Genomic DNA, 24,247 nt, shown 5'->3' on the forward strand with positions numbered 1-24,247 from the left:
TGCTGGGTCCCTAGGGAGCCCTTCCCAGGACAGCCGGCCATGAGGTGCCTCAGGGGTGCTGGGTCCCTAGGGAGCCCTTCCCAGGACAGCCGGCCATGAGGTGCCTGAGGGGTGCAGTCCCGGGCACCGGCCCTGAAGCACGATCCCACCTCGCACACGCGGACGCTTCACTCCTAGGGTACCCCATGCCCTGAGGCACCCCATCCCCGGGCACCCCGCTCCCAAGGCACCCTATCCTCCTAATTCCCCGGGTCACCTCCCCCGCTGAGACACCCCACCCGCGGCGTACCCCACTCCCCAGGCACCCCACCACTCGGGCACCCTCCTCACACACGCCAGGCACGTCATCCCCTGGGGTACCCTCATCGTCGGGCATCCCATTCCATGGAATACCCCATCTCCTGGGACACCACCGCAGGGCACACCATCCCCCAGGGTACCCCACCTCCCCGGTCACCCCATGGCAGCGCCAGGGCAGCCAGCCCTCCGCCCCGGGGCGTAGCCGGTGCTCCGGTGTTAGGGGCCCCCACCAGCCCCGGCTCTCAGGTGTGAGCCTGACACCCTGTGCCCGCTTGGCAGGTGGCCGGGTCCCTGCCAGCCGCTGGCCTCTCTCTGTCCTGGGGTTCGGCAGGATGGAGGCCAGGGACGTCCCCATCACCATCCCTGCACTGGCCACGGAGCTGCGGTTTGCCCAGCGCCTCAGGTGAGCCTGCAAAGGGGAATGGGAGCCCTGCAGCTGCTCCGGCAGGGTGCTGGTGGAGAGGAGAGCTCAGAGAGCCAGCCCTGCACCCTTGCGGGGATCTCTTCCCTGTGGTGGGGTGGGCTGTGGGGCTGGAGAGGGCCTGACTGTGCCTTGGCCTTGTAGGGAGCATTTGGAAGAGGAGCAGCTCCTGGATGGGCGCTACCGGCTGCAGGAGGTGCCGGGGGGATGTGTGGCCCTGCCTGTGCTGGAGGAGAAGCTGTCCCAGCTATGGCTGCCCCAGGAGGTGCCCTGTGGGCTGGTCCAGATTCAGGTTGAGAGAGACCCTTCGCCCTGACCCCCACTGCAGGGTGGCGGGACCTCAGCCCCACGTGCCACATCCCTCCGGCAGGATCCCATTCCCTCCAGGGCAGCCCGCCGACGGACACCTGTCCAGAAGCTGCGGGACAAGCTGCAACAACTGCTGGGTGAGAGCTGGTCGGAGGAGCTCGAGCGTGATGTGCCCCGTGCATGGCAGCGGCATGGGGACTTGGTCCTGCTGAGCGAGGACAGCTTCAGAGCTGCACCATGGGAGAAGCTGGGTAAGGGGGAGCGAGGTCTGTCTGCCCAGGTCCTGCCTGCAGAGCTGCCCTGGCCTTTCCCAAAGCTCCTGGGATGGTTGCCTTGCAGGTCCAGCCCTCTGGGAGACAGTTGCCTCAGCTTTGGGTGCCCGGCGACTGGCCAAACGAGGACGGGTATTGCCAGATGGAATGCGGTCCCCCAGTGTCACCCTGCTGCTGGGCCAGGATGGCTGGGTGGAGCACGTGGACAACGGGATCAGGTAGGCAGGAGCTGCGGTGCGGGATGTGGCCAATGTGGGGAAGGGGCTGCCCTCAGTGGGCCGGTGGTGTCTTCCAGGTACACGTTCGATGTGACCAAGTGCATGTTCTCACCGGGCAACATCACGGAGAAGCTGCGGGTAGCCTCACTGCCCTGCTCTGGGGAGGTCCTGGTGGATCTTTATGCAGGTAATGGGGATGGCGGAGGGGTTTGGCAAGGCAGGCTTGTGGGGGCAGGCAGGGAGCAGTGATGGAGGTACTGATGGCATCCAGGTGGATGTAAAATGCTGTTTCCAGCCTGGACTGGAAAAATATCCAGGCTTAGAGCTCCTGCCCTGTCTGTGAGACTTCAGCTAATCTGGCACAGCTCTCCCTCCTGTGTCCCTGTTGCCTTTGGACACTCAGGATGACCTTGCACTCAGGCTCTGCAGAGCAATGCTCTGTACACAGTGCTGGTCATGGGAATCATTTGGATTCAGGGCAAAGATTTGCCCTCAGTCTTGTTTCTGAAAAGCTCCTGTAGATGTCCTGAGGCTGTACTGATGTGCTTTTGTGACAAGCTGGCAGTAACTGAGGTGTCCTGTTTCTGTGAGATGACTGGGGAGATTGCATCAGGCGTTTGCACGTCAAGAGAGCCACTGTTTTGTGCTTAGCAAGTTATTGCTTACAATTTGTCCAACACGGAAAGGATGTGGCACTTGCAGAACTGCTCTGGATTAATTAAAATTAGTGGTAGTCTGGGCACTTCTGCACAGAGTGGAAGCAGGGCAGGGCAGGTCTCGAGCTAAGGGCCAAAGACTGAAGGTAAAATAAGCTCCTCTAAACATTTTTCAAGACAGATTTTATTTTTGCAGAGGAGGGAGGGAGGAATTTCCATTTTCCTAGCATCTGGGCTTGTTCCAACCTGGAGCAGAGAAGATTCAGGGAGCCATGGTGGCAGTCTGCATCCTGCCCTGCCTCTGGGGAGGAGGGTGGACCCCTGGCAGTGCCTGGACCCTGCCCTCAGCCACTGCCACCTCCCGTCCCCAGGCATCGGCTATTTTACTCTGCCATACCTGGTTCACGCAGCGGCCGCCTTCGCCCATGCCTGCGAGTGGAACAGCCATGCCGTGGAGGCCCTGCGGAGGAACCTGGCGCTGAACGGCGTGCAGGACCGCTGCCGCGTTCACCATGGGGACAGCCGGCAGGTGAGCAGTGCCACCCAGCCGTGAAAACCCCGTCCCCACGCAGCATTCCCCTCACCTCCCCTCTCCTTTCAGCTGGAGCTGTGGGACGTTGCAGACCGGGTGAACCTGGGGCTGATTCCCAGCTCGGAGGAAGGCTGGCCGGTGGCCTGCCGCGTCCTGAAGAAGGGCACGGGTGGGGTTCTCCACATCCACCACAACGTGGAGACTCTCCCCGCACCAGCCCCGCCGCAGACCCCAGTCCTGCAGGCTGAGCGGGGGTCTCCAGAGGGAGCTGGCTCTGATGGAGAGGCACAGCACTCAACGAAGGACAGTGGGAAGGAGACGCTGGGGGCCAGGATGAGACCTGAGTGGCAGAGGTGGGCTGAAGCCACAGCGGTACAGATCCGGGGGCTGCTGGCAGAGCTGCATGGGCAGCCATGGCGCACCAGCATCCTGCACGTCGAGGCAGTGAAGTCCTATGCGCCCCACGTGCATCACCTCGTGCTGGACCTCGAGTGCCGGCCGGTGCTGCCCACCTAGCAGGCCACAAGCCCCAGCATGGCTTCAGCTCACAAGAAACGGTGGTACTGGAGCACCAGTGGCCAGGAGATGCTACCGTTGCCTGCTGCGAGCCTGGATGTGCTGTATGTCCCCTCGTTCCCAAGTGGCAGCACTGCCCAGCAGTGTGTCCCCATGCCCAGGGCATCGAGGGATATGCTCCCACAGGAAATCCCCCTGGAGCTGTATCCCAGCTGATGGAGTGAGCTGGGGCTGAGAGCACCCCGAGTCCTGCCCTGGCTCTGCCTGTCGCTGCCCAGATCTTGGACACGTGGTGGCACTTTCATCGCCATTTGCACTCAGGAGAGAGCCACAGGGCTGAATAAACCTCAGATTCCTGCTGGGCCTTGTTTCAGTGAGTCAGAGGCAAGCTTTGTGCTTATATTCACCAGCGTCCTTTTTATCCTACTGGAAACAGATCTGTTCATCTTGGGTTCTTCAGACCCTTTTGCAGAAATAAGGACCTTTCCCACCTCTGGTCAGCACCCAGTTAAAATGTGAACACCAGTGCAAGTGTGGGTGTCTGGCCTGGGGACGACCGGGTCCCAGGGCAGGGCATGGAGGGGCTTGGGGAGCGAAGCCTCTGCCTGCATCTGCTGCCCTCGGTTCTGCCTGTGAGCCTAAAGCCCTCTTGCCTGAGCATTGTGTGTGTACCCATGTTGCAGAGGACCCCCTGCCCAGGGAGGGAGCTCCCACTGGCCCTTTGGTGTCCCCGTGGGTTTTCCCCTGTGTAGGTGTCCCATCTCCTCCTGCATGGCTGGGAACCTCTGTCTCTCTCTGGCAGGGAGCCCCAGGATGCAGCTGAAAGCGTGGGCAGAGCCACGACCTCGAGTTTGCTTTGGGGCTGCTCCCAGCTGGCCTCCCATGTGGCCCCGCTGTCCTGCGTGGCAAGAAGCCACTTCCCCACGGCTGGGAGCCCCACGTCTTGGAGCCCCACGGCTCGTCCTGCCACGTGTGCTCATTGCCTGTGCTGCTGCGGGCAGAGCGTCGGGACCCTATCTCTGCTCACGAAGGACGAGGGCAGAGGCTGGAGCCTTGCGGCGGGGCCGTCAGAGCTGGGAGGACACCAGGGCCGTGCTGCTCGGGGTTGTGTCCTGGCCCGCCGCCATGCCGGGCACCCCGGGAGGGCACCCCAGCGGTGCGGGTGGCTGTAGACTTTGTGCCGGCGCCTGTGTGCTCTTGGGGAGGAGCTGCCTTCCCAGCGAGGGCCGCGGGGAAGCACGCCGGGCAGAGCGCCCAGCTCCAGGCACCGAGCCGAGCCGAGCCGAGCCGAGCCCTGCCCGGCCGCGCCGGGGGGAGAGCGGAGAGCGGGGCCGGGGCCACAGCGCTAGAGGTGGGGGGCGTCCCCGGGGGTGCGGCAGCTCCGGTCACGGCTGCGCCGGGGGGAAGGGGCTGCTGTCCCGTGCAGCGCGGGGGCCGGGCGGGGCGGGCACCACCTCCCGCCCGGGCCGCCCCGTCGGTGCCGCAGGTGCGGCGGGCGCGGCCCCTTTAAGGAGGCGGCACCGCCACCCCCACCCCACCCCCCCCTCGCTGCCGGGAGGCGCCGGCCGGAGCCGCTGCAGGTACCGGGCGGCCCCGGCGGGGCGGGGAGCCGGGGGGGTTCCTCCGCTGGCGGCAGGGTGCGGGCAGGGGAACGGGGTGTCCCGGGGGCTGCTGGCGTGTCCCTGCCCCGGTGGGCCTGGAGACCCGCCCGCGGCAGAGACGAGCCCGGGGTCCGGCCCGTCGCCCCCTTCGCCCCCGCGGCGCCGTGCGGCTGCGGGGACAGGAAGGTCCCTCCCGCCGGGCTCGGCAGCGGCCGCTTCCAGCCACCATCTGTCCGCCGCCTCGGCGGCGCCGCCGCCCCGGGCGGGGAGCGGGGGCCGCCCCGCGGGCGGGCGGGCTGGCTGGCTGCGGACTCCCGAGCGGGTGCTCCGGGAACACGGCTCTGCCCGGCTCCGGCGGGGCTGGGGCTGCTGCGGCCGCCCGGGGTCCGGCTGCCAGCGGCCGCGGCGCCCCCGGTCCGGATCCGGCTCCCGCCGCTGCTCCGGCTGCGCGTCTGCACCCCGCCTGCTCTGCGGGGGGGCAGCAGCTTTCCGAGCCCGGGGTGCGTTCGTGGGTGCAGCAGCCCGGGGCAGATCCTTCCTCCTCGGGGGTGCCCGGGAGTGCTGGGCGTCAGCCCCGGTCCCACGGAGCCGGCTGAGGTCACCGGGGCGGCGGGGCTGGCAGGCGGCCGAGAGCCCAGCCCGCAGCAGCGCCGGGCTCTGGGCAGGGCCGCGGGGGCGGCTGGGCGGGTTGGGTGCGCCGAGACGGTGTCTGGGGTGCGGTGATCCGGGCGGGGGGGGCGGCAGGCGGTCCTGCCGCGGGGTGCGGGCATGGGGTGCCCAGCGGAGCTGGGCTGAGGTGGGGCTGCAAGCCCGTGGCGTGGCTGCGCTGAGCGCCTGGCTGGCTCCTAGCGCGGACGTGTCCAGCTGCTGCTGGCGAGGGTGAGCGACCCGTCGCGGGCAGAGCCATGTCGGAGGCGGTGGATCTGTCCTTCCTGTCGGACGCGGAGAGGGATTTGATCCTGCAGGTCCTGCAGCGTGACGAGGAGCTCCGCAAAGCAGAGGAGAGGAGAATCAGGTGAGGAGGTGGCCGGGCCCGGCAGGGTGCTGCTTTCCCCGCTTTGCTCTAGAAGCGGCTGGAGGGGCGAGGGCGCGGGCGATGGGGCTGGGGCGGCAGCTCCGCCCCAGCCCCGGGGTCCCGCCGTGGGCTCTGACGGTTCCCGGTGTTGGGGTCCGAGCAGGCGCCTGAAGAACGAGCTGCTGGAGATCCGGCGCAAGGGGGCCAAGCGGGGCAGCCAGCGCTACAGCGAGCGGACCTGCGCCCGCTGCCAGCAGAGCCTGGGCCGCGTCGGCCCCAAGGCCAACACCTGCCGGGGCTGCAACCACTTGGTGTGTCGGGACTGTCGTTCCTATGGCCCCAACAGCTCCTGGCGCTGCAAAGTCTGCACCAAGGAGGCGTGAGTACCCCTAGACGGGTGCCAGGGACCTTCTGCATGCTCCTCCTGTCCCCTTCCTCGTCCCAGTCACCCCAGCTTGATGCCCTATGGCTACCCTTTCCTAGCCCAGCTGGGCTTCTCCATCATAGGGCAGCAGTCTCTGCTCACTTCCCAGGGTGGGCATCCATGGTTGGGTGACGGACAACTGGGTCATGCCGTACTCTTGGGTCTTCTTCGTGCCCATCTTGCTCCTTTCCCCTACTCTTACTTGACTCTGGCATCCCCCCTTGCCCCTCATGCAGCCTGTGTTTCAAGCACCACAGGTTTCCTCCCTCTTGGCCTCCCCTGTCATGCGAAACCCATCTTGTCCCCGTGTTTGCTGGGGGTGTAGCTGGGCCTGTTGTCTGCCCAGTGCATCATCACGGTGCAGCCACCTGCTGAAAATGCCCGCTGTGCCCGTGCTCTCCTTGGCTGGTGGCAGCACCAAAGGGTGTCGTTGGGGTGCAGGGAACAGTCCCCCACTGCCCCTGACTGCCCCCCCGCCGCCTCCCTGCCCTGCAGTGAGCTGAAGAAAACGACGGGTGACTGGTTCTATGACCAGAGAGTCAACCGCTTCGCCAACCGTCTGGGCAGCGACATGGTGCGGCTGTCCCTGCGGCACAAGTCGGCAGGTAGGGGTGCCACAGCAATGCCTCTTCCTGCAGCCTGGTCCTCTGGGATGCTCCAGCTTTCCCTGCTGTGCCTCTGCCCAGTGCAGAGTTGGCTGGGAGCAGCTGCTGTTCCAGGCAGTGGGCTTGGAGCAGTGGTGCTCCTGATGCCTCTCTCCTTCCAGCCAGCAAAAGGGAGACTGTGGGACAAACCCTCCTCCAGAAAGCCCAGCTTGGAGAGCCCAAAAACCCCTCCGCAGCCCGGCAGCAGAGCCCCCCGGCACCCCGGGAGGGGCCCAGGTGAGGATCCCTCCTGCTCAGAGTGCCAGCCCTCGCCTGCTGCAGGGATGGGAGGGACACTGCTGCCCTGCTCAGATCATTGGGTGCAGAAGCTCTCTCTCAGACCAGCCTCCTCGCCAAACAGGACATACCTGTGGTTTTGTTTGTCTGCAGTTTGTTTCTGGATGCCTCAGATCCTCGGGATGGCAAAAGCGACACAGAGTCCATGGAAAACATGAGCCTGGACGGCTACAGACCTAGTCCTGGTGGAGTGGGGGGCAGGTGAGGGGCTCCCTGGGCGGATTGTCCTTGGCAAGGCTGGCCTGGCAGAGAATGAGCACCTTCATCTCAAGTGTGTTTTTCTTGGTCTAGTGAGGTGGAGCTGCCTCCTCTGCTTGGGCTGAAACCTGTCCCTGGGCAGGCAGGTCCTCTGCTCCCCAGGCTGGGGTGCTCTGGGGAGCTTGTGGGGAGATGGTGCTTCCCAGCCAGCGCTTGTTCTCCCAGCTATGCTCTTGGCCTGGGACAGACCTTTCTGTGTCCTCTGCAGGAGGAACTCCCTGGAGAGAGCTGCCCCTCTCAGAGTTGGAAAACAGGTAGCTGTGCCAGCAGGACCTGCTGCCACCAGCCTGACCCTCCCTCTTCGCTCCAAAAACACCTTCTCTGACAGACGGGTGCGTGCCGCTGCTCCGGCAGGCTCAGCCCTGTCCAGGGGCACAGGGCTGGGAACCCTGTGGGACCCCCAGCCCTGCGCTGCTCTGAAGGGACCTTTCCTCTCCAGGATGCCATCGTGGGGAGCTGCAGCAGCGCCTTGGTGGACGAGCATGAAACGATATTCAAGAAGAATCCCCGACGGGTGTTGAGGCCTGCAGGTGAAAGCTGTGCGGGTGCAGGGAGGTTTGGGTGCTGACATGGCAGGGGGTGGGTGGCTGGGCTTCTGTGGGAGAGGTCGGGGCGGCCCCTCGCTTGAGGGAGCAGCAGGGCTCTGCTAGTCCTGCACCATGCCGCTGCCTCCTGCCTCACCATCTCTCATGCAGACTACACCAAGTCAGTGATCGACCTGCGCCCGGAGGACTTTGTGGGGGAAGGTGGCTCTTTGGGGGACAGGAGCAAGTCGGTCCCTGGCCTCAACATGGAGCTGGTGAGACCCTCGTCATGTCGTGGAGCCAGCTGCCAGGTGCAGGAGGAAGCCGCCTGGCTGTCCGTGCCCTGCTGTTCCCCATGCAGACAGCTTGCCTCTCTCCTTGCAGGAGGAGGAGGAGGAGGACATCGATAACCTGGTGGAGATCCATCGCCAGAGAGTGGCCCGGGGCAGCATGCGCAGCGGCACCTCCTCGGTGAGTCCCTGCAGCATGGCTGTGCCCTGCTCAGCTGCAGGAAGAAACGACAGAGGAGGGCAGCACCGACAGGTTGGGTGGGAGGGAGGCAGGCTGGGCAGCTCCTGGGGTGCATGGGCAAGAGCCTGGACTGTGGAGGCTTCCTCCCCTGGAAGGGAATCAAAACACGGAGACCCAGCTCTCTTCCAGGGAGCCTGTGTGTGGGTGGGAGGCATTCAGCGGCCACAGAGGGGTGAGAGGGGCTGTGCGAAGGAGGCCTGGGGAGTAGCCTTGTTGAGGATGAAGAGGGACTGTCAAGTGATGCTGCCCCGGCTCAGCCCTGCTGTGTCTTCCAGAGCACGCTGGGGAGCATGGTCAGCATTTACAGTGAGGCCGGCGACTTCGGCAATGTCGCGGTCACCGGGGGAATCTCCTTCTCCCTGAGCTACGAGCAGAAGACGCAGACCTTGTTCATTCACGTGAAGGAGTGTCGCCAGCTGGCCTACGGGGACGAGAGCAAGAAGCGCTCCAACCCGTGAGAGCCAGGGGGGGCGATGCTGATGGCACCGCTGGTGGTGCTCAGCTGGGTTGTGGGGTGCCCACCAGAGATGGGAGCTGTAAGTGGGGGGTCTTGGTGAGGCAGGAGAGGTCTGGAGTTGCCCTGGGGGGGCTTGGGGGGGGCTAGTTGTGGGGAGACCTTGGTGAAGGGCTGCCTGCTCCTCCCTCCAGGTATGTGAAGACATACCTCCTGCCTGACAAATCCCGGCAAGGGAAACGCAAGACAACCATCAAACGCAACACCATCAACCCCCTGTACAACGAGCTGCTGAAGGTGAGCAGGGATGGGCTGGAGTGCAGCCTGCTGGAGCAAACCAGGGGAGGGATGGGCTCCAAACCCTGAGATGGGGGTTCTGCAGAGGACCCACGCCCAGACACTGCATCCTGAAAGCTGGAAAAACCCACTCCTAGGCTGGGTCGCTGCTCTGATGTGGCCAGGTGCCATGGTGGGGTGGAAGCACAGCTGCAGATGTGAATGTGTGTCGCAGGCTGTGCTCCTGGCTCCTGTGGCATCTCCTAGAGCTGGGGGCCTTCTGCCTGCCCTGGCCATTGCTTTCCATGGAGAAGGCTCCTGGGCCATTGCAGGCAGGTTACAGTGGTGGGGAAGGGAGAGCAGCATGGCTACAGAGGCAGGGATAAGGCAGTTCTGGGCCCCAGGGCAGAAGCACTTGGTGCTGCCTTCACTGTCACTGCTGCAGCCACCATGGGCTGGTGGGACTGGCTGGCTCTTTCGCTGAGGCCAGATGCTCTCCGGACAGGAGGGAAGTGGAAACTGGTTTAGTTTCCAGGATTCCACAGCTCTGGGTTTGCTGAGGTCTCGCACTCTGACCACCTGAGGCTTGGTGGGCTGGCAGAGCTTTGCTTGTGGTGGGATGGGGTGGGCTGGCCAGACGCCATAAGTCCTGGTTCTGGCTCTGTACAGGCTCTGAGGACCACTTGCCTGGAGAGCATGGGCTCCTGCACCACTGCCCCAGGACTCTGAGGTTTCAGCAGGCTTGGAAAGGAAGACAAACAGCCTCATGCGTGCATCCATTGCTTCTCAAACCTGTCTCCTCTCCTGCTTGAGAGCTGTGGCTGACGGTGTGTGCCAAGCCTGTCCCCTGCCTGCTCACTGGTGGTTTTCCCATCTCTCTTCCTAGTATGAGATTAACAAGTCCCTCCTGCTTGCAAGGACGTTGCAGTTTTCAGTCTGGCACCACGATCGTTTTGGCCGCAATACATTCCTGGGGGAGGTGGAGGTCCCACTGGATGCCTGGAACTTCGAGAGCCACCTGGAGGAGTTTCTACCCCTGCACGGCAAGGTGCTGGCCCTGCCACCCCAGCCCTGCTGTCTGCAGTCTCCCTTGCCTGGCCATATCCGGGGGGGTTGGCCCTCAGTGGGCAGAGGGGTGCAGAGACCTTGGCCGAGAGCTGCTAAAAGGCTTGAGCCAAATCAAATCTTTGGAGAAATGAAGACCCCAGAGGCAGAGAGCAGTACTGTCGTAGCAAAAAGGGGCAGATCTTCTGCCTTGAGCCTAGCATCCTTCCTCCTCCTCAGTAAGTCCCCTATGTGATGCCATGGGACTTGTTCTCTGTCCCACCAGGTATTTTCATTCTGCTTGCTTGATTGCTCCAAGAGCGCAGCTCTTCCCAGCTCCCTGCCCTAGCCAAGAGGAATTGGAACCAACTTCAGAGAAGCAAATGGGGAAATTGGCTGGGACATCCTGCTGCGGGTTGCAGAGATGGGCAGTGAGGGCCTTTGGGCAGCTTGATGGCAGCAGCAGATGCTGCTCCTGAAGTTAAGTCTGGTTTTCTAGACTAACTTGTGCTGCAGGCTCAGCCCTTGGTGTTGCTGGGGCTCGAGCAGCTTGTGGAAACCCCTAAATAGGGTTTCATAAGAGATGTGATTGAGCCAAAGTAGGATCCCAAAGGGAACACAAAGGAGCTGGTCTGAGTGTGACCTGGTGATGCTGGGGAGGGTCTGCAGGCCTTTGTGCTGGCTAAACCACTTCTAGGAGAAGCCAAGCCCTTTGTCCCAGCATGGGGAGGTGCTGCATCAAGACCAGGCTATCACCATGTCTGCTTTGGCCTCTCTAGCAGTGTTTGATAAGTCTTGCCTCTTTTCAGATTGGGGTGGATGCTGCTGGTCTCCACCAGTACAAGGGGGAGCTGGTTGTCTCAATGAAGTACATCCCATCTTCCAAGCACCCTGGGGCTGGGAATGGCCGGAAAGGTGAGTGCTGGAGCTCCAGGATCTTTGGGTAGCCTGAGGGACCTGCTTGTGGCCAGGTGAGCTGGGTCTGGGTGGGTTTCTTGGGTGATGCCACTGCAGCCGCCTTCTCTGCTCTGGGTCGCGGCATACCTGACTGTCCTCAGGCCAGACGAGTAGTCTCAGTGCTTTCCTGGGGCTGGACCAGGTGGGACCATCAGGCCCTGTGTGAAGCAATTGTCTGCCTTTGCCTCAGCAGGCAGGGCTAGTAAGAGAGGAAGCAAGAGGAGATACTAGCTGGGGATCTGTACCTGCCTCTGCAATGAAGGCTGTTCAACAGGACCTTTCCAGAAGGTTGCGGTCATGGAAATTAAGGTTTATTAATTCTTGCTGTGTTGTTTTTTTTCTCAGGCAAAACAGGGGAAGGTGGTGAGCTCCAGGTCTGGATCAAAGAAGCCAAGAACCTCACGGCTGCCAAATCTGGGGGTACCTCAGACAGCTTTGTCAAGGGGTGAGTGTGGGTCCCGAGTTGGGGGGATTACAAAGGCACTGTCCATCCTGGCTGCACTCCTGGGCAGTTCCCAGAGCTGCCGCAGGGACCTGGGGGAGGGCAGGGTCTCTCTGCTAGCTGCCTCACGCTGCCTGTGTACCTTGAGAGTCAGCATCTGCCCAGAGACAAGATGTTCCTCCTAGCAAATGCTCTCCTGGGTTTTGGCTGGTTGAGAGGTTGCAGTGGGAGGCTATGTGTAGGGCAGGGCTCCAGCTGCCATCAAATTATCTTCCCAGAGCTCACCAAGCCACTGGACAGCATGGCTGGGGATGAGCAGGCTCCAGGCCTTGCTCTCTCCCCTCCTTTAGACCACTTGCAGTCTGCTGAGTGGATTTTCAGGAGGCAGGGCAGAGACCCAGCCCCTTGCAGACCATCATGGTCCTTCTTCCCAAGCCATATTGTGGGAGGTGGGCTCCAGGCCAGGTCCTGGGTTGCTGAGGAGCCCCAGCCCCTGGGGCAGAGGGCAGTTGCACACGTGCTGCTAACCCAAGGGGTTGCTTTCACCAGCTACCTCCTGCCACACAAAAACAAAGCCTCCAAGAGGAAAACGCCTGTGGTGAAGAAGACCCTGAACCCTCATTACAACCACACCTTTGTCTACAACGGCATCAACCCTGAGGACCTGCAGCACATCTGCCTGGAGCTGACAGTCTGGGACCGGGAGCCACTATCCAGCAACGACTTCCTTGGGGGTGTCCGTCTCGGGGTGGGCAATGGTGAGGAGCCCTGGGGTCCCATCAAACCCTGGGGACAAGCAGCCTTGCTTGGGGCTGCCTTCCTGTGGGCAGGAGGCTGCTCCAGCAGTGACTTCTGCCCACGTCTATCCTTTCTCCCAGGCATGAGCAATGGGCAGGCTGTGGACTGGATGGACTCCACAGGTGAGGAGCTGAACCTGTGGCAGAAGATGCGCCAGTACCCAGGCTCGTGGGCAGAGGGGACGCTTCAGCTCCGCTCCACCATGGCCAAGCTGAGGCCATAGGCTGCTGCACCAGCACTGGGACTTGGCTGAGGGCAGGCACTGCTGCTTGGGAGCCATGCATGCTGCATGGCCTGGCAGGGCTGTCAAATGTGGGTTGGTTTTTTTGTTTCGTTTTTTTTCTTATACTTTAATAAACATGACCTTCTCTAAACAGGCTTGGGCGGAAAGTCTTCTTGGCCTAGCTTCATTTACAGGGTTTTTCTTTTGTTTTAAGCTTTGCACCAAATTTCAGGCCAAACTGGAGTCCTTGTGGATCCTCCCTTCTTCCCCTGCAGGCAAAATGCTTTGAAATGTGGTTGGGTTTTTTCTTCTTTCCATTCTTCTTATTCCCCTCTCCTTTGTTTCACAGTCTGTGCCCTCCTTGTCTTCTCCACCCTCCTCATGCAGAAGCTTTGCTGGCTCCAGGTCTGGGGCAGCCATGCACAGCCCAGCCCCGGCTCTGGGGCCAGAATGGAGCCACATGGGGTCACTTTGGGGGTGCTGGGGGTAGTGGTCCCCAGGAAAGATTCATTTCCTAGGCCTCTCTGCCACACACCTTCTGCCAGCACTGACTTTGTATACAAATTTATTTATTTCAAGTTAATATTCTACTGCCAAAACAGTTCCCAGGAAGGGTGCCCCGTGGCTGGTGGAAGGGGAAGCGAGGGGTAGGGTGGAGATGGTGAGCCCTCAGGGTGGACCACGTGCAGGCTGGCTGCTACTGGCTTTGCTGAGTGGGGGGCTGTTTGCTTTTAATAAATGTTTTCTGGCAGGACCCTGGCAGTGGCACCTGCCCGGCAGGGCTGACCCCAGGGTGGGAGGGAGGGGGTTCAGGTTGTGCATGGGGTGAGGATGGCTATGGGGAGGGTGAAGCTACTGTATTAGAGGCTGTCGTGCTGTTGCCCTGCCTGCCTGGCCCCCTCTCCTCTGCTCTTGCAGCCCACTGTCTGGCTCCCTGTCTCCGCCCTGCTCTGGGGTTTGATCAGAGGCACTCCGGTGTCTACCACCATGGTCCTGGCCAGGCTCAGCCATCCCACCCCGCAGCCAGAGGTTGCTCCTGGCTGCTGGGCAGTGGGGACAGTGCTGGCACATGTCCTGCATCTCTGCTCGCCTCTCTGTGCCAGAGCAGCTGGAGAGGGGCTCCCCTTCCCCTCAGCACCCTGGTCCTCCTCTACGGTGGGCGACTAGAAAAGCAGAAAGGAAGGTGTCCGTCCCCTGAGAGGAGCAGTGGCCAGGGGGGGGTCTCCCCGGCGCTGCCTCACTCGCAGGGGTCCCCACTCTGCGCCCGCCGCGCTGCCTCCTGCTCACTCAGCAGGTAGGTGTCGATGAAGATGAAGAGCTCGTCGGGGCTGACAGGAGAGATGTAGCGCTCACGGTCGGTGCCTGCCTTGTCCAGCAGCACCGCATTGAAGTGGGAGCGGGTGAGGTGCAGGAACTGCCTGGGGGAGCAGAGGGGAGCCACCGGTCAGGGCTGGGTGGTTCCCGTTGAGGGCTGAGCCTGCCCACCCTGTGCAACTGTGCTCTGGTCCTGGGGTGGTGGCTCCCATCTCTTCCCTGGGGCTGTGAGCTCCGGGGGGGGGGGGGGGGGGGGGGCTGTTGATGCTGTATTCAGACTTGCTGGGGGCGTCCCTACATTGCACAAGCCCCTCCAGTGCAGCAGGAAGGGGCTGTCAACGAACCCAACTGCAACCTCACGTTTTGCCATCCCCAGAGGTGTCCACACCCCCGGTCCCTTCACACAGGCACATGGCTCCAATGGGCAGTCCCTTGTCCCCCTACCTGAGCTCCTCAATGATGCCGAGGGACAGTGAGTGCTCCCGGATGCGTCCCACCTCATGCGGGGGCTGCCCCACCAGCTCAATGGTGGTGACGTGACGCAGGTCCAGCCCGCAGGCAGCTTGCTGTGGGAGAGAGGGGACAGTGAGAGAGTGCTGCTGGTGGAGGTGGGAAGGGGGGCAGTGGGAGGGTCTCCTCACCTGCAGCATGGAGATCTGCAACTTGTAGTAGCGGTTAGAGGGGTCGGGGGCCGAGATGATGAGCAGGCGGCGTTTCTCGTGGAACTGATCCAGCAGGCTGGTGGCTGAATTCACGTCTGTGTTGATCTGCATGGCTGGGGTGAGAGGACAGCACATGGGGAGGTGCCATTTTGTCCCCCATGACCCTTTCCCCATCCCATCACCCCTTCCCCACCCCTTCACCCTGCCAGGCAGTATCCCCCTCCCAAGCACTAGTCATCGCTGTGGGCAGGTCCTCCCCTGCCCCGCACCACTTACGTGCGCAAAGGGGCTGGGAGCCCGTCCACTGCTGGGTGGACTGGCAGACCCGCAGGGAGGTGCCCTGGCGCTCATAGCCCCCGTCGCACAGATACTCGCAAGTGGCACCATAGTTGTTGCCGTCGGAGGTGCAGGAGAGGTAGCCGTTCTGCGGAGGCTTCAGGATGGGGCAGCGCCTCACTGCAAAGAGGGAGGTGGGGTGAGGGCTGGGGGGCCCCAGCTGTGGGGTGCAGAGCCTGGAGCAGGGGCGGGTGCAGCTGGCAGCCCCAGGGGAGCCCACTTCACCTTGGACACGGATGCTGAACTTGCAGCTGGCTCGGTTGTACGCCTGGTCATGGGCAGTGTAGTGGATCACGTGTTCTCCTTCGGGGAATTCGGAGCCGGGCTCTGGGCCCCGCAGCATCACCCTGCATCCAGCGGATGGGTTTCTCCATCAGGGCCCTGGGAGGGGGCACCCAGTATGGCCCCCAGCCCTCGCCAACAGTGCCCGCAGCACCTCCACCCTCACCTCTTGATGATGCCATCAGCAGAATCCTTCACACGCGGAGGGTCCCAGTAGACGGTGGCGGTCAGCTTACCTGGCTCGGCTATCCGCTCCCGGGAGTCTGGGCAGCGGATCTTGGGAGGCTCCATATCTGCCCGCAGGGAGGAGAGGGAGTTGGGGAACCTGCGGGTGCTGGGGATGGGCTATGAGAGCTGGGCACAGGCCCAGCGCGCAGCTGCACCAGGGATGCTGTGCACAGCCCAGGCACCCCAGAGCCAGCAAGAGTGCCCCGATCCTGGACCAATCTGCCCTACGCCAGTCCATGCTTCAGGGCTAACGGCACCTCAGGGAGCAGTGGGGACAAGGGTCCCAGGGCCAGGAGGTGCAGGAGCCAGCACCTGGCAATGCTCAGGTTGGACGTGGGGGTGATACTTGCAGGCACCTCAGGGATGGAGGGTGGCCTGCTGTTGCATGCCACAGCAGCATGGGCCTGGAAGGACAGTAGGGTGAGAATTTACCTACACAGATTGGCTCGCTCCCGCTCCAGTGCCCGTCCTCCATGCAGATGCGGCTCCGGTCACCCTCCAGCTGGTAGCCAGGCAGGCAGGTGTAGTCGCAGCGGGAATCCATCTGCACGCCGGCTGAGCACACGTAGGAGCCCCGCAGCACTGCCGGCAGCACGTGACACCGGATTTCTGGGACAGAGAGAGCAAAGCGAGGAGGGAAGCAGCTGCTCAGCCATGCTAGTGGGCAGAGCATCCAGGACTGGCTCCTGTGGGTGCCCGTGGGGATGCTAGCAAGCTGATGGCTGGGGCACACTCACGTCGGCAGTACGCCATCCCAGACCAGTGGCGGCTGGGCAGGCACTGGACAGCGCTGGGCCCCACCAGCCGGTACCCGCGGGCGCAGCTCAGCTCACAGCGTGTCCCTAGGCTGCTGCGGTAGGAGCCCCCCCGGGGCGAGTAGCAGGTGGCTTCTCCACGGTGGATGTTGAGCGTGGCACACCACTGGGGCACTGGGGGAGAGGAGGGAGGTGAGGGGGGCACTCAGCCCCACCATGCCTCGGTTTCCCCATGAGGACACGAGGGATGGATTTGGGTGCTGTTACCTCGGTGGTAGTCCAGGGCGGGCTCGGGGGGGGCTTCTTCCGTGTACACTTCATTGGTGTGACTCTCAGCTGTGTAGTAGCCAGACCCTGGGTAGGACAAGAGAGACAAGGGGTGTTGCGTGATGGTTCGTGGCTGCAGCAGCACCCAGGTGATGGTGCCTCCCCATGCAGCTGCACCCTCCAGCCTCGAAACATCCCGCAGCTCCTAGCAAGGGATCTCATCTCCAGGCAGACCCTGTCCTGCTGTCCTTTGGGCTGCTGTCAAGGGTTAAGCTGGGCAGACAGCGAGCCAAATCCCTAGGGACATGGTGTGTGTTCGCACCAGCCCGCAGACTAAACAGTGGCAGGAGCAGACGCGGTTATGGCAGCAGACGGGTGCTGGCACAGAGTGGGCTGGCACTGACCCCCAGCTTCATGCTGCCGGGAAGTCCTCCTTCCACCCGCTCCTGTGGCACTGGCCCTGCCACCCTGCATCCCAAGGGAAGGAAGAAAGCTGCCCTCTCCTGCCCTTCCCAGCAGAGCCCGTGGCCAAGGCAAGGGAGGAGAGGTACGCTGCCTGGCTGGGGGGCTGGCAGGGATGCAGCCCCTCGCTTGTGCGCCAGGGAAGGATGAAGCTGCTGGAGGGACGGTGCTGGAGGGGCTTGGCTCCAGCTGCTGGCCCTACGCCATCCACGCTGTGCAGAGGGGCCCTCGGTGCCATGGACAGGGGGAAGACAGCTTTGCACCATCCTTGCGGGCCACCCTCTGGCCCGCACCACGTCCCCACGGGCAAGGGACCATCATGCGGGGAGAGAGCTGTGCAGGGGGAAAGGGCTGGCGTCCTTCCCCATGGCCCCTCGGCGCCTCGGCATTCCCCAGCACTGAGCTCACGTTTCCGCCGCGTTTCCGCTGGCCCCCGCCAGCGCTGCCCCCTCCTCGCCGTCAGCCCACCCCAGCTCCAGCATGGCGGGGATGCTCAGCCTGGGAAGGGACCCTGGGGCGAAGTGGCAGCCTCACTGCAGCTGCAATCTCCCCTTCCCCCTGCTCCGGGTTTTGGGAAAGGAACATCCACTGAGGCCAATCCGAGCAGCAGCCCCGCCGTCATGGGAAGGAAAACTCCATTACAAATCTTTCTGACATGAACTTTACTACAGAGCGACTGCCCACTGCTTCCCACAAGCTTCGTGAAGTCGCCCACTCATTTCCACAAGCCTTTTTATCCCGATGCCCTTCCCACGCTGCCACAGCTGCCTTGGGGGGCAGAGGGGCTCAGGACGAGCGCTGGGCTGGCAACCGTGGGGCCAGTGGTAGGGCTGTGCCGGTGACCTGATGAGCAGGGCTGCTTCCTGGGGGGCTGCTGGGCCCCCCACCAGGGCCCCGGGGATGGGGTGTGCTGTGTCCCCGCCGGTGGATATGCCATTTAATTACGATGTTCCCTTTTTGTGCAGGTGCTGCCTTTTCTTTCTTACATGGGGCCAGCTCACAGACCTGGCTGCAGCGGGCAGGAGCATCCCCAGCCAGCCATGCTGGGGCTGGAAGCAGGGAAGGGGGAAACCCCCCAAACAGGGCAAGGGCTTTTGATCCCTGACCCGGCTGCCTGGCTGAGAGAGGGGGTTGGATCTGAGCATCCAGGCAAACATCTGCCGGCCGATGGCCCCCACGGGAGCAGGGAGTCAGCAGGAAAGCTGCGCTACCGCAGGCAGGGGTGTGATGGAGAAACTGGTTCTCTGCTCCTCTCTGGATGCCTCCCAGCACCCGCTCTGCCCCTCCCCGTACCCCCCAACACACCCTCACCAGCACCCCATACCCCGCAGGCACTGGTGCTCTCCCGGCATCGCTGCACCAGGGCACCCCTCCCTCCCTCCCCAACATGAGCCCCCCAGCAGGAGAGGGACCCTGCAGGCTGCCGTCCCCGGGAGCCCCGCTGCGCCCACACACCCCAGCACTCACCTTCGTGCCACGTGGAGGACACCAGCCTGGCGAAGACAACCAGCAGGACAGGGGCCGCCTCCTGAGCCATGCCGAGGGGCAGGGGGCCGGCCAGCCCACCTGCCGTGCCGGGTCCGGGGCAGTAGTGAGCCCCGGCGAGGATAGAGAGGGGCTGGAAACAGGACGACCTCCTCCCCCCACGTCGCCTTGTCACTGCACAGATGCCTGACCCTCCTGCCTGGCCGTGCTGCCTGTGCTGAGCAAACCTACTTCTCCCCTCTGCTGCCCGTCCCAAACATTCAAAAGCCGTGAGTCAGGCCCAAAATGATGAGATTGTCAAAAATAATAAATCCCAGGATTGCCCTTTTTCCACCGCACCTCCTGCTTCTCCGAGGCTTTAAAACGTTGTCAGATTTTTTGCTTTGTGAGCAGAAGAGCCAGGAGCCTGTTTTGACACAGCAGAGAGCTGAGCTGAGCTTGCGTCAGCCCAGCTGGGCTTTGGGAATGGGGGTCCTGGGGGGCCGAGGACAAAACCGCGGGAGGCAGGACCCTTTTCCCACCTCGTGCCAGGAGGAAAGGCGAGAGCTCACTGCGGATGGCAGGCTCCAAAACCGGTCCCGAGGCAAGAGCTTCCAGCTGGGGTCTGTTTTCCAGCTGAAGTTCAGCCCCCGCGACGCAGAAGTAACGAAGCGCGTTCGTTAGGACCCACCGCCCCCCATCGCACGGGGTCGGACGGGAGCCGAGGCAGGAGCCGGAGCCACCTGGGATTTGGGCTCTGGAGCACAGGAGCGCATGGGTGAGGGGAGACGAGGGACGAGCCTGGCATGGACAGGTAGGAGAGCTGGCGCGGGGTGGCGGGGGAGGGGGACACGACACATGCTGCCTGAATGAACTAATTATGCGGCGGCCAGGCCGGTAAGCGCACTAATTAATAACACAGCTGTCCTGAGCAGGAGAGGGCTGCCAGGAGGCTGCTGACTGCAGCGTGTGGGGAGCCCATAGCCCCGCGCAGCCTGGGGACATCCCCGAGGAGGGGACGGGGCGCTCGCCCCACGGCGGGCAGGAAGCCTGTCGCTTGCCGGCATGGTGGCTGCGCCGTGTGCTGGGGCGCAGGGCGGCTGCCCCGGCGGGTCCCTGCTCTGCAGGGGAACACCCGGGCAGGGGGACGGGAGCTGGGGCCGGGCTGCACGGGGCAGGCAGGACGGGGCACGGAACAGGCAGGGGTGGCACCGTGCAGGCAGGGGGCGCCCCCGCTGGGGAGGGGCGGCGCGCCTTCGGGCGCGCTCGGCTATTTCCGTAAGCGCTCGGCGATCTCCGCCGCCGCTCGGGCGCCTCCGGCGGGGAGGGGCGGGGCGGGGCCTGCCCGGGGGGGCGGGGGCTCGGCGCGGCGGGGCCCGTCCCGTCCCGGCAGGAGACGGCCCGTGTCGGCCATGGCGTCCCCGTCGCGGCGGCTGCAGACGAAGCCGGTGATCACCTGCCTCAAGAGCGTCCTGCTCACATACACCTTCGTCTTCTGGGTGAGCGCCGGGCCGCGGCCGCCCCGCCCCGCCCTAACCCCGCGACATGTCGCGGCTGCGCCGCCCTGTCGCGGCAGTCGCAAGACACAGCGGCTTTCCCCTCTACCCAGGTGTCGGGCATCGTGCTGTTGGCCGTGGGCATCTGGGGCAGGGTGAGCTTGGCCATCTACTTCTCCCTGCTGGACGAGAAGGCCACTAACGTCCCCTTCGTCCTGGTGGGCGCTGGCACTGTCGTCGTCCTCCTGGGCACCTTCGGCTGCTTCGCCACCTGCCGCGGCAGCACCTGGATGCTCAAGCTGGTGGGTGGCCCCGGACAGGGCAGGACGGGATCCCATCCCCTCCTGACCCGTCCCAACCCATCCTGACCTGTCCCAGCATGTCCCATCCTTCCCCATCCCAATCCCATCCTGCTTCCCCCATCCTATCCCTTCCATCCCATCCCATCCCGCCCGTCCCATCCCACCCTTTCTGCCTGCAGTACGCCATGCTCCTGTCCCTCATCTTCCTCATCGTCCTGGTGGCTGCCGTCGTGGGGTTCGTCTTCAGGCATGAGGTGAGTCTGGGCAGCCACTGCTGTCTGCTGACACTGCAGAGTGAGTTTGATGCCGTTTTTAACCCAAGTGCAGTTGCAGATGTCACTGGAGGGACAGAGGCGCTGCTGGGAACCATTCTTAGTTTAGCTAAAACAGCCCAAATAGCAGCTTGGTCCCCATAAGGACAAGGCTGGTTGCAGGGTCTGCCCGGCACGGCACATGGCCCTTCCACCAGAACAGGCGAAGTAGGCCTGGACTTTAATTTCTGGCTTTGTTTTTATCTTCTGCAATAATTTCTGTAATTAAAGCTCCTCTGACTGTTCCCGCACCACAGAGCAGCCTGCTCGGGGGGGAGTTGGTACCACGCAGGTCGTTGTTATTACATGCAGCATCCTGCAGCCACAGCGCATCCCAGCCTGCCCTTAATAGAGAGTTTAATTGTCAGGGTGGCTGGGGAAATGTCTGCTGGCCGTGGCCGGAGTCATTCCTGCCGTGGCCGAGAGGTGACTAATGTGGGGCTGTGGGTCCCGAAGCGTGGGAGGGGATGGCACCGCCACAGAGACCTCTCTCTTGCAGATTAAGACAAACTTTGAGAGTAACCTCAACCTGGCCTTGAGGGACTACAACGTGACTGCGGATCGGCACAGCGAGGCTGTGGACACCATCCAGAGAACCGTGAGTGCCCCGGGCTGGTGTCTGGGTGGTGGTGGGTGGGTACGCTGTCCTCGCCCTGGGGCATCCCCTGGAACCCCCTGCACTATCAACATCCCTGTCGCAGTGCTGGGGATCCTTTTGCACCACAGGCTTTCAAGTTTGGGAGGAGATGCTGGGTGAGATGGGGGCAATTCCTGGAGAGGCGTGGGCAGGGGAGCCATGGGAGTGATGGTGGGACTAGGGGGTCAGTACCCTTGTATGACTGTGCTCCCCAAATGTGGTTCCCCCTCCAGCTGCACTGCTGCGGGGTGCAGAACTACTCGGACTGGGAGAGGACTGAATACTTTACCCAGAGAGGCATCCCCCGGAGCTGCTGCAAGAGCCAGGATGACTGCTCGGAAGAAGATCTGAAAGACCTGAGCAAAGCCAAGCTGAAAGTATTTGTGGATGTAAGTTAAGCTCAGAAAAATACCCCTGCAAGTCCTGGAGGTGGGGGGGGCAGAGCTAGGCAGGTGGAGAAGGGCTTGCCCTTCCCTGGGAGGCTTGAGAGGAGAACTACTCTCTCGATGCAGATGCCCTGTGGCCCAGGGACTCCCCTGGAGATAGGGGAAGGGTATGGAGGAACGAGCCCTCCCTCATATCTGAGGTCACCCCACTCCTTCCTTGGAGGTCAGGGACCAGCCAGACCCAAGCATTTGAGCTGGGGGCTGTGTGTTTTGGAGAACAGGTGAATAAGGAGGTAATTTCCCAGTAAAGTTCGTTTCAGCAGCGCTGACATCTCCCAATGGCTGTACAAAGTCCTGACCCGAGGTGAGTGCAGGTGACCTCATCCAGCAGGCACAGCCGTGATGCAAGGGGCGTTCCTCTGATGAGTCACCTTGCTCAGCCCAACGCTCCCGTTGGGAACAACCCGAGGGCAGCTGGTCTGGGAGGCTCATTGGTGCAGCACTGATAGGGAAACGACTTCGCCGAGGTCAGGCGGGAGGGTGGCAGCCAGAAGCCCTCAGCTGCCTGCTCAGGAGCATCTTCCTGGAGCTGCTGCTGATCTAGGGAGGTGCTAGTTTGTGCTCCTGTGGGGTGAAAAGCACTGGACCCACGTGCTCACTTTCCCCCCTCTGCAGGGTTGTTTTTTCCTGGTAACGTCAACGATGGAGTCGAAAATGAGTGTTGTGGCTGGAATCTCCTTTGGCATCGCGTGCTTCCAGGTAAATCTCCCTTGTCTGGCACAGGAGGAGTGCAGAGCGAAGCTAGCATGTCTCTGGAGATATCTAATTTCTGTGCAAAGTCTGGTGTGGGTACAAAAGGCACAGCCTGTTTCAGCAAGGGAGGAGCAGCTATTCTGCACGTTCCCCTTGGGTTTAATCCCACCACTGCCCTGTCTCCAGTCTTTTAAACCCAGGGCTCTAACACCAGCTTTGTTTCTGTGAGCCCACGTTACTTGAGATGAGCTTCTGTCTGAAACAACTGACTAAGAAAACCCAAATGGAGCCTGTGCTGTGCCAGGTGAACTCCCAGTGTTTGCTGTTGGCAGGGATCAAATCGCGCTGTTCCTTTTCCTTTACTCACCAACCTTCCTTTTTATCAGTGAGGCACTTTGGCACCACTTCTGTGTGTCTGGGTCCCTGTGAGTGACTGCAGGGCACCGCTTGTGCTGGTGGCTCGTGCCCCACACTCCGCCTTACCCTGTGATTGCCTCCTCTCCTTCCCTCTCCCCAACCTCTCCTTTATCCTGTCAGACACTTCCTGCAGCAGCCGCAGCAGCGGTATGCTCGCCGGCCCCTGCTCCGGCAGGAAACGAGAGGCCCCTGCCCCCAGCTCCGCCACGCTGACGCCGTGGTGGGGTTTCCCGAGGTGCTGAGGGTTTTCCGATGCACCGCAGTGGGAGCTGTAGGGAGAACAGCTGGCTCTTCTTTAGCTGGTTTGTGGAATCTTGCTGAGCTGGAGGGCGAGCTCAGCTGGTCTTGACTTTGGAGGGGCTCGAATTCACCCTCCCCTTGATCCAGCACACAGAGTCTGTGGCATGAGCTTTAAGGAACTGCCCCCCGGGACCACCAGCTGACCGGGAGAAGGAACCCCACCAAGATATTTCCCCCGTAATGGGCGTGCCACTGTGCATTTCCTGTAACGGATGCGCTAAACTGGGGGAGAGGTGGGAGCCAACAGCCCCTCGTTGTGGCTTGTGCTACCAAATGCTTTCAGTTGCGGCCAGGAGAGCCCGAGAGCTGGTGCTACTCTGCTGTGCCCAGCCACTCGTCCTGCTCTCCTCCTCAGTTGGGCTGTGCGCGCTGTGGGGTCACTGAGACATGGCTGACACACAAACGGTAAGCTGCGCACTCCCAGCTGCAAAATTATCTTGGCTGATGCCAGGCTTGGGAGTTGTAATCGGTTCCTGGCTTTTATCGCTCTTTCAGCAAGCCTTGCTGTGTTGTGAGGCCGGCAGGGACCCATCATGCAAATGTGCCTCTAACTTTGCTTCTGGAGGTCAAACTCCTGCAGGGTCTGGCCCTAATTGTCTGCACAGGGGCTGGGAGGCCACATTGTGATAGCAGTAGCACGTCCTTCAGATGCTGATGCAGAAACAGCAACCTTGCTTCCCTGCTGTCCCTGCAACAGGGAGAGGTGGCTGCTGTTCTCTAGTGGTTGTGTAATTGGCTGTGACGCTCCTGGTGTCTGTGTGATCTCTGAAATTACCGTAAAACAGTAGATGTTTTATGAAACAAAATGTAACAGGACAGGACGTGGAGCATCTCTTGTGAGTAGCTTGTTTGGCTGATGTCTGCCAGGATCCTCTGCTTAAGCCTCTCTCAGTCTGAAGCGGACTGTAGCAGCCCATATTTTGGTTTGTAAATCCCACTGTCCATCCTTGGATTTTGTAAAACTGATGCTCTGGAGCAATTTGTCAGGCTTTTCCCCTAAAACACTGCATCCTGGCTTTGGCTACCTCTTATGTGTGGGTTGTTTTTTCTCTTTTTCAGTTGATTGGCATCATTCTTGCCTGCTGTCTGTCCCAATACATCACGAACAATCAGTACGAGATGGTGTAGCTGGCTCCCAGCACGCTATGGCTGGGTACGTCTGT

The 24,247-nt window shown here is 62.2% G+C and overlaps 4 protein-coding genes across 6 annotated transcripts; 3 read left to right on the forward strand and 1 right to left on the reverse strand.

Annotated features, from left to right (window-relative positions):
• The first annotated feature begins 632 nt into the window (after nt 1-632).
• TYW2 (tRNA wybutosine-synthesizing protein 2) lies at nt 633-3,592 on the forward strand. Of its 2 annotated transcripts, XM_086470174.1 has the most exons (7): nt 633-703; nt 866-1,013; nt 1,092-1,281; nt 1,370-1,520; nt 1,598-1,707; nt 2,548-2,705; nt 2,778-3,592. In XM_086470174.1, exons 1-7 carry the CDS (start codon nt 633-635, stop codon nt 3,222-3,224), a joined length of 1,275 nt encoding a protein of 424 aa, XP_086326300.1. In that variant the 3' UTR covers nt 3,225-3,592. The 2 variants fall into 2 exon arrangements, with proteins under 2 accessions (XP_086326300.1, XP_086326299.1); XM_086470173.1 differs by having other exon boundaries at nt 1,092-1,707.
• Nucleotides 3,593-5,730: 2,138 nt separating this feature from the next.
• Nucleotides 5,731-12,712, forward strand: SYTL4 (synaptotagmin like 4). The gene is made up of 16 exons (XM_086469839.1): nt 5,731-5,840; nt 6,004-6,219; nt 6,760-6,869; nt 7,031-7,145; nt 7,299-7,406; nt 7,672-7,795; nt 7,903-7,993; nt 8,159-8,262; nt 8,372-8,458; nt 8,794-8,972; nt 9,167-9,269; nt 10,135-10,296; nt 11,102-11,207; nt 11,595-11,694; nt 12,241-12,449; nt 12,570-12,712. The coding sequence occupies exons 1-16, from the start codon at nt 5,731-5,733 to the stop codon at nt 12,710-12,712; spliced, it is 2,067 nt and encodes a 688-aa protein (XP_086325965.1).
• A 1,237-nt stretch (nt 12,713-13,949) lies between these two features.
• SRPX2 (sushi repeat containing protein X-linked 2) lies at nt 13,950-18,555 on the reverse strand. The gene is made up of 10 exons (XM_086470027.1): nt 18,486-18,555; nt 16,557-16,643; nt 16,272-16,463; nt 15,967-16,143; nt 15,473-15,599; nt 15,250-15,371; nt 14,965-15,144; nt 14,668-14,801; nt 14,471-14,592; nt 13,950-14,130 (listed from the first exon to the last, which is right to left on the reverse strand). The coding sequence occupies exons 1-10, from the start codon at nt 18,553-18,555 to the stop codon at nt 13,950-13,952; spliced, it is 1,392 nt and encodes a 463-aa protein (XP_086326153.1).
• A 1,339-nt stretch (nt 18,556-19,894) lies between these two features.
• TSPAN6 (tetraspanin 6) lies at nt 19,895-24,212 on the forward strand. 2 transcript variants are annotated; one of them, XM_086470258.1, is made up of 7 exons: nt 19,895-19,981; nt 20,092-20,280; nt 20,460-20,534; nt 21,091-21,189; nt 21,462-21,617; nt 22,290-22,373; nt 24,144-24,212. In XM_086470258.1, exons 1-7 carry the CDS (start codon nt 19,895-19,897, stop codon nt 24,210-24,212), a joined length of 759 nt encoding a protein of 252 aa, XP_086326384.1. The 2 variants fall into 2 exon arrangements, with proteins under 2 accessions (XP_086326384.1, XP_086326385.1); XM_086470259.1 differs by having other exon boundaries at nt 21,462-21,605.
• The last annotated feature ends 35 nt before the right edge of the window (nt 24,213-24,247 follow it).

Source organism: Leptosomus discolor, chromosome 9, assembly GCF_034619465.1.
Source record: "Leptosomus discolor isolate bLepDis1 chromosome 9, bLepDis1.hap2, whole genome shotgun sequence".
Taxonomy (NCBI): Eukaryota; Metazoa; Chordata; class Aves; order Leptosomiformes; family Leptosomidae; genus Leptosomus; species Leptosomus discolor.